At 39.9% G+C, this 8,166-nt stretch overlaps 2 protein-coding genes across 2 annotated transcripts in view; one reads left to right on the top strand and one right to left on the bottom strand.

Annotated features, from left to right (window-relative positions):
• Positions 1 to 6,291: 6,291 nt before the first annotated feature.
• On the bottom strand, positions 6,292 to 7,502 carry fahd1 (fumarylacetoacetate hydrolase domain containing 1). Its single transcript, XM_068719096.1, has one exon. It carries the CDS (start codon positions 7,387 to 7,389, stop codon positions 6,724 to 6,726), a length of 666 nt encoding a protein of 221 aa, XP_068575197.1. The 5' UTR covers positions 7,390 to 7,502; the 3' UTR covers positions 6,292 to 6,723.
• Positions 7,503 to 7,761: 259 nt separating this feature from the next.
• hagh (hydroxyacylglutathione hydrolase) overlaps positions 7,762 to 8,166 on the top strand; it is a 3,094-nt gene continuing 2,689 nt past the window's right edge. The window contains 1 exon segment of the mRNA XM_068719094.1: positions 7,762 to 7,883. Coding sequence (XP_068575195.1) covers positions 7,817 to 7,883 — 67 coding nt within the window. The 5' untranslated portion in view covers positions 7,762 to 7,816.

The raw sequence follows: 8,166 nt of genomic DNA, 5'->3' as shown, positions 1-8,166 counted from the left end.
TTGGATTTCTCCACATGCTGAAGCAGTGTGCATGTATGAGGTTGTTGTAATAGATATACTGCACTTACAGAGTTTGAATGGTGGCCTTTGCAAAAACAAAACAACGCAAGAAGAGGCAAAGTGTAAGAAATTGATGAAACAGGTTTTAGCTTGTCTACTAACTAGATACCTACAGTAACCTTCTTTCAAGGCCAAGGAGCACATCATGAAGTAACTAGATTATTTTGTAGGGTTATGGGTTCTCAAGAAGAACCTTGCAGTTTGTCAAAGAACATTGGTTAGTACCTATAAGTCAAAAGAAAAGGAGGGAACTTTTAAAAGTTAAAACAAACATTTTAAAGTATGTAAGTGAAACAGTCAAACAGGATTAGAACAAAATGACACTCTTCTATATACTTATAATACTACGACTAACTAGCTCTACGCTGCAATAAAAGAACAGCGCTGTTATTTATGCTGTAAAACTTTAGCCCCCAGAGAGAAATCTCTCTCTCCTCTCTCACATTGCTTTTCTCGCTCGTCACTTCCACACAGTGAGACCACATGTGCAGTCTGAGGGCCTGCGTGCTGCCGTGGCCTTTAATTATAAAAGATGGCAGCTCACTCAAATGTCCCTCTCCTTCCTCTCTGGGCTCAGAATTAGCAGCAGAGCTTGTCTCTTTCATTGTACACTATCCTGTATGGAAGGGAAAAAAAGATGAAGAAACAAAAAAACATCTGCTCTGGTGGAACAACCAAAAAAGGAACCGACCACTTGACAAGATCTGAAAAATACACTGAGCTGTAGATGTTTCTATTTTTAACAATAAACATGCCTGACCAGTGCTTGCATTCAATAGTTAAAACCAAAAATAGTCAATCAAAACTGTTAACATTGAGCTTTGTTTGTGGAAATGTCACTGGCTGCTTGCATTAGCATGCTAGTGCGTGTATTCGAGCAAGTTTACACACACACACACACACACACACACACCCATTGCTTCGGCTCTTTCCATACATCTTGCCTCCTCTAATTCCAGTCAGTATTTCTGTCACATTCCCCCTCTGTTTTATATGTCTGGCATTAGTTTTTAGTGGTTCTCGCTAAAATTTAAATGTTCTTGCCTCACTTCATCTGTGCCAACTTTTATTACCAGTTGTAGTGATAGCTGCTTTTTGGCAGTGCCAGCCCAGCAGCAGGGATTAAAGATAACTGATTTCCCATTCTGCCATCTGCAAAAGACATTAGTATGTGTTCGCAGGGCTAGCCCAGTCGTTAAGTTTCATTAAATCAGCAGGACATTCAACATCTACGGTTGTCACTAAACACTGGTAATGATGTGAGAAATCCAATTGAGGTGAAGAAAGAAAGTGCCAAAAAAAATGGAGGAATGAGTGAGAATGCGTTCCCTGAAACTGAAAGCGAGACATGAAGCTGTACGTTGGTGTTCATCAAAATGAGCTACTGCACAAACAAGCCTTACAGTAAATCCCTCTGGTCTGTCTGTAAATACTGCTCTGTACTGTATGAACAGTGCAGTTGTGGCTCCCACAAGAATCGGTACACAACCACCAGCACTGAGTCATGTTTTCTGACCCTGTCGTCAATGTTTTAGGTGTAATTCATGATTTGATTTGATTCATCAGAGTATGGTATTGTTCCAGTTCTAAGCACTCTCACTAGCTGCCTGAATCTCTTTTACATTTCCATCAGACATTTATTTGAGGATTCAACTTAAGTCAATTATGATATTTGAGTCATAGAATGAAACAATAATTATTAACCATTTTGAGTGTTTATCAGAAGCTAACATCACAAAAACAGACAATGCTAAATGACCAAAGCAAAACGAACAAAAATAATGAGCCTTAAATTGAATGATACAATATAATATCTTTCTTTTTTTACATTTTGCATTAACTTTGGAAAAAGTGTTTCTGTTTCATTTAAATGATAAGAAAGGGCAATGAGAAAATATGAATGAATTAATATGATTTGTCGTTTAAATTTCACATAATTACTTTCCACTCTGAGCCAAAGCCTGTATGCAACCGTTTAAAGTCAAAAAGAGATGTCGGACTCAACACTCAGATGATAGAAAGACAATATATTTGTCTCTGTCTTTGTTTGAAATACAGGATATTCTGGATTACAATTGCGCAAAACAACTAAAAGGCAAATTACAGGTCTGCAAAACTCAAAATCTTCCCTTCTCATGGGAACAGTAATTTGTTTAGCTTCGGCTGGCATGCAGCTTCCAAGGATTTGAGCCCACAATTTGATGCATGCCATCAATTCCTACCATTGTGGATTTGTTTGCACGAGCGAAAATCGCCCAATGTGGATTGAGTTACTTGCTGCTGTGACCAGTTGAGATTAAGCATGATGAGGGATGTATATTTTGAGCGGTGACTCTTATTTGGGAATAACGGGCACATGGCAGACTAATCAGAAACACCCAAGGGATGAAGCACTCTGAAGGCTGCGTTGAAGGAAAGAGGGGCTGATTTCCACAGATAAAAGTAGGATTAGAGTGTAAAAGTGGTTTCCCTTAAAGGAACCACAAATGAAGACGGTTCATACTGAGGACTCCACACATTTTCCACCCATACCGCAGTCTCCTTCAATTCAGGGGAGAGATGTTTGGGGATTTTCTCTCTTCCCTGTGGTTTAGGCCTCACAGCATCTTGTTAAATTGTGACTCCAGCTTTAATTGATGAGAGCGTAATTTGGGGAAGAGGGATTTTCAAATGGTCATTGTAGCTCAACTCAAATTGGGGAACTTTTTAGGGATATGGAATCATGAACTTTTACAGTAGGATTTTATAACATTGTTTTTCTGGACACATTTCAGTACATACTTCTGTTGCCATTTTAGTCAACAAAATACCAGCTCCAGTCTACTTATTGGGCCTTGATTGGACAACTTTAACAATCAAAGTTTATAGAGAAGGTTGTATCGTTGCTAAATGGATGGAAACCATTCACACTATGAAATGAAGCAGAATTCTTCAGTAAAAAATACAACATCTTTACAATTTTGGAAATGTACCCACATCTGTATGGAAGAAGCATGTTTTAATGAAATGCTGTGTTTTGCTGTTAAACCTACGGTATGTTTCATGGTACACTACCCACTTTGCCTTCCACCTGCATCTTCAAACAAAACGTTAACACACTATGTGCAGTCAATCACTCTGAATGAAAGAGGCTCGCACCTGGCCTTCATGCATGATTTCTTTTCATTTGCCAAAGACCCCATTCATTATTCTACGAAAAAGAATTACAGCCCTTAAGTTTGGCTTATAATAAATACCAAATTGGTTCTGGATTTGCTCCATGGCATTATTAATCCCCAGCCACCCAGTTGTTCATTCAGTATGAGACTGATGAATGAAATGCACTGTCAAATTCTTTACATGCAGAAGAAGCAGTCCAAGGTTTGGCTAAAGACAAGATGCGCTCACTGCACGCACTGGGTTGACATTCAAGTATGTAGACAAAAATACATACACAGTGGCCCTTTTGCCTCTCCAAAAATGAAATAAAATCAATTTCCTGGACATGTGAGAGTGTGTCTTTTTGATGCGATGTCATATGCATCCTGTCTGACTCAGTCCTTCCGATCGTTGTGTGTGTTGGTGGTTTTCTTTCTAAGAATGGCCACACCGCAGCACTGTGTGGTGCACGCAAAGTAAGGCGAGGATGGTCATTTTCTGAAACACACACACACACACACACACACACACACACACACACACACACACACACACACACACACACACACACTGCCAAGTTGTAAATCACTTTCACATGTTGAACCTTCTCTCCATACATTTCATGTCAAGAGCTGGTGCTTTAATCTTCAGACGCCTTTCACCCATCTAAGGATGGTATATTGTTGCAGTTGTGTACTTTTTACCTGTTTCTTCATATAAACACTTCAGGATCCATATGAACCATGGATACATGTTGAAGCACGTATTCATGCACAAGTTGTTTTTCGTGTGAACCTAAGAGATTTGACCTAATTACCTCAGGATAGATACCTCTGCACTAAACCCAGCAATGACCTGATGGTTACTCTCAGATGTTTTAACATGTCTGTGGTAGTAATATGTCACATGTGGTGTGCTACAGTATAGGTGTAGTCTCAAATTCACCCGCTCGTGTATCCTGTCTTATCATCGAAAAGCCATCCATTTAGTAACACAACCTCATAAACCAAAGTATTGGACGACTTTAAATTTTTACCTGATGGATGAAAAGTCAGCGGATCTCCAACGTGATTAAAATTCATCCCCAGGGTGACATAAATGTGTTTAACACATTTAATTTCAATCTGTCCCAATAGTAGTGGAGACATTTCACTTAAAGCAACATGTCAACCTCATTGAGTCCCCAGATAAACAAATCTGGGGATCACCAAAGTCATTAGGGTTCATCATCTGGGAATTATCAATGTCTGTGCCAAAGTTTGTGCCAATCTTCTCAAGGTGGGAAGAAAATCGACTTTGTTACGAGAGAATTTGCCACTTGGCTTGATTTCATGTCACAGGTGACATCATTGTTGGTGTGCGTTAGATCGGAAGACTGTGGTCTCCACGTAATCCCGTCTCCCTTAAAAAGCGTCAAATATACCTCCTCAGACTCCCGCTCCATGACAACATACCGCTTCATGTGGTGAACGCTAAACCAGAGCTGAGCGAGAGCTTTGAAGCCATTGTTAGAACCTTTGAGGGAGTAATACCGTCAGTCACACGGGGACAATGAACAGTATGATTCATATCTTATAAAAGACGACACCTGCTCTAACCCTGTTCTAAGAAACAGGCCACGACTACATTTCCCAGATCCCAGATCTAATTGAATCTGTCATAACTGTTCTGATGATGGACACATATGACCCCGGAGTCCCCTGAGGGCCAGGGCTTGGGCCCTGTGAGTCTTGGAGATAACATGCCCTACAGGTGTGGGGAAGATGATGTACACAGACTCGGGTTTCAGCAGACTGGCCTGGGACAGGTTGATGGGGGTTCTGATTGATCCTGAAAACAGAGAAGCCTGTGGGAGAATTGTAATTGAACCTGGAACAGATGTTAAACAGTCCAGGAAGAATGTGGTTATGATGAAGGTACGCAGCCCGAAAGTCCAAATGACACTGGATGAACAGAAACACCAGTTTCATTAAATGGTATTGGAGTTTTGGGAGTTTTTTCGTTGTACAACATTAGATTGTGTGCAGTTACAAAAAAATATCAGAACGTGGTCCATCAAACTCTCTGAAGAAAACACATCTCGGCTAATCCAATAAGCAGCTAAAAGTGTTCCAAATTTACAAATAACCACACAAAGCCAGAGCCAAACCCTCAGTCCTCTAAACTCCCTCTCTAACATGACTATTATCTCTACTTGAAATCATCTGGGATAAACTCTATTCACATTTAAGCTTCTGAAGGCAGCTCCACATTAAATCAAACTGCACTGCTTAATGTGACTCAAGAAAACATCCTATATATCTTTATCATAAGTGCACACACAAGTGAAAATAGAGTAAGTTCAAAATGCTATAGATGTTGGTTCTTTATATTGTTCTTAGACTTTAATCACAATATATTGTTTGACCATACGTCTATATGAATTTTATCACTACAATTTGGATATGACTGATGGGCTTATGCTGTATGATTGTATTTAAATACATGTATGAAGTACTGTACTAAAGTATACTTTATCTTTATCTAATCTTATCTTTATCTTAACGGGCAATTTTGAGGTTCTTGCATTTACTTAAATATTTCAATTTTATGCTGCTTTTCACTTTCACTCCACTACATTTTTTGGCAGCTGTAGTTACTAACTTTGCAGATTTAGACTATGTATATGAAACAAAAACAATTCAAACTGATGCACTATTATAGTCTAAGCTACCCATCAGTTTATAAAATAGTTTAAATAAACTCCACATTTACCAGCTGGCCGCCGCAATATTAAAGTGATTAGACATACTATTCTCAAATAGATGAGGACTTTTTGCTGATAACGTATATAGATATTTGTTTTACTATTACTCAGGTAACGTTTTGAATGTAGGATTTTTACCTGTAAAAGAGTATTCTATTGTATTTGTATTTTTACTATGTAAAAGATCTGAGTATGTCTTCTACCACTGCATTTAAGTTGGTATACAAGCATGTAAAGTAGCTAAAATTAGCTCCACCTTGACTAGCTACTTCATAATGATTCTTACACTTTAATGCATTAATAATCTAATAATGTTACATATCATAATAAAACACAGACAGTGGCCATTCTGTCTCCAATACTTAGAACTTGTATTCTTTTGGTGATACAGCAATACATCAATACTTCAACTTACATTTTAATAAAGTATTTTTACAACATATTATTGCATCTTTTATTTGAATACAAGTTCTGAATTCTTCTTCCACTGATGATTGGAAACAAAGACAGTGACAATGAGCGATGAATTATTTGGTTTAAGTAGATAATACAGTAAAATCGATCAAAAATTCACTCATGAGATCAATCAATGTAACCAACTTCTCATATATTTTACAAGGCAGCGTTAGAAATATGGTGTTGATGGCACGAGACTGCCATCTGCTGGTCCACATAGTATTTGTGAATACATTTAAAATAATTAGAGTCAACCCTCCAGTAAAAACACTATATCTTCACGAGTCTGAGTATTTCTTTCGACTCAGTAGTGTCTTTTGTTTTCACTTTTGGTCTTGTCTGTCCACCCTGAAGCTCATGGTGACCACGTCCTCGATTCCAGCCTGCAGCTCATCATGCTCCTGCACGGCGGAGACTCCTTTGGGGGTCCCGGTCAGGATGAGATCCCCCTCCTCCAGGGTGATGAACTCACTGATGTAGCTGATCAGATAAGGGATGGAGAAAATCATCTGGGAGGTGCAGCCGTCCTGCCGCAGCTGGTCGTTCACCTTCAGCCACAGCTTCACATTCCCCGGGTCAGGGATGCGCTCTTTGGGGATGAACTCGCTGATGGGACACGAGGTGTTGAAAGCTTTAGCCAGGGTCCAGGGAAGACCCTTGGCCTTACAAACGTCCTGGACGTCCCGGGCTGTCATGTCCAAGCACAGAGCATAGCCTGCAACGTGCTCCATAGCGGCGGACTGTGGGATGGCCGTGCCCCCTTTGCCGATGACCACTCCTAACTCCACTTCATGGTGCAGGTTGCTGGAGTACCGAGGCAACAGGATGGAGGAGCCCTCTCTGACATAAGCAGAAGGTGGCTTCAGGAACAGGATGGGCTCTGTAGGAATCGCGTTTTTCAGCTCTTTGGCGTGGTCCGCATAGTTTCTCCCGACACAAATTATCTTCCTCCCCCATTCCCAGAATCGAGTTATATTTCGTGCTGTCATTGTGGAGAAACGTGAAGGTTTAAGCCGCTCTGAAGCTGTCAGCACCAGTTTTAACTAAACTTTGACCGACCCCACTTTCATGTCCCTGAAGCGAAATCATTAACCTACGGCAAGCCTGACAGGACAAACAGTAAACTCAAAACTCAAATCAAAACTGTTATAGCTATCACATTTCAATGTTTATCACGGCTAAATGATCAAATAATTATCCCTCACATGTACCTCATTGTATATTTATAGATTCGCCGTTCACAGAGAGTAAATACTGAATTTATTGCTAATTCTAACTGATAATGGCCGATATACTCCCCCAGACTTGATTGGTGGAGCCTGGCTGGTTAAATGTGACGAAGTTGACGAACGCGGAAGTACAGAACCAAACTTTTTTGGTTTACACTAATGTGATAAGGCTATATCTGCTGTTGTTATGTTATTCAAGTCACTAGCAGGGAGTGCCTGCACTCTACTTGGAGCTGCAGCAGCCTTCAAATTCGGTACGTCACCGCGACTTTTCAGTAAGCAAACGTCTATCTTAGCATGTTAGCTTGTGTAGTTACATGAAAATTAAGTAGTTACGGATTGCTAACATGTTTTCATTTTGTTGTCTCAAGAGGAAGGACGGTCACATGAACACAGCTGGCCTGTCTGCCCTTTATTACATAATCTCCTCCTTAACAGTCCAGTTAGATCGATGCGGCAGCTAAGTTAGCTAACGATAGCCGAACAAAATGTAATATTTTAGAAGTTAGCATTGAAGCTAACGTTGTTTACTTTATG

The sequence above is a fragment of the Cebidichthys violaceus genome, unplaced genomic scaffold (genome assembly GCF_023349555.1).
Source record: "Cebidichthys violaceus isolate CVI_PGR_0920_01 unplaced genomic scaffold, fCebVio1.0.p SCAF_23, whole genome shotgun sequence".
NCBI lineage: Eukaryota > Metazoa > Chordata > Actinopteri > Perciformes > Stichaeidae > Cebidichthys > Cebidichthys violaceus.
Note: the sequence above shows the minus strand (reverse complement) of the source record. Positions and strands in the feature narration are given on the sequence as shown.

What these genes read in the sequence shown, in the direction of transcription:
- fahd1 (XM_068719096.1), bottom strand. Translation starts at nt 7,389, where the DNA reads ATGACAGCACGAAATATAACTCGATTCTGGGAATGGGGGAGGAAGATA.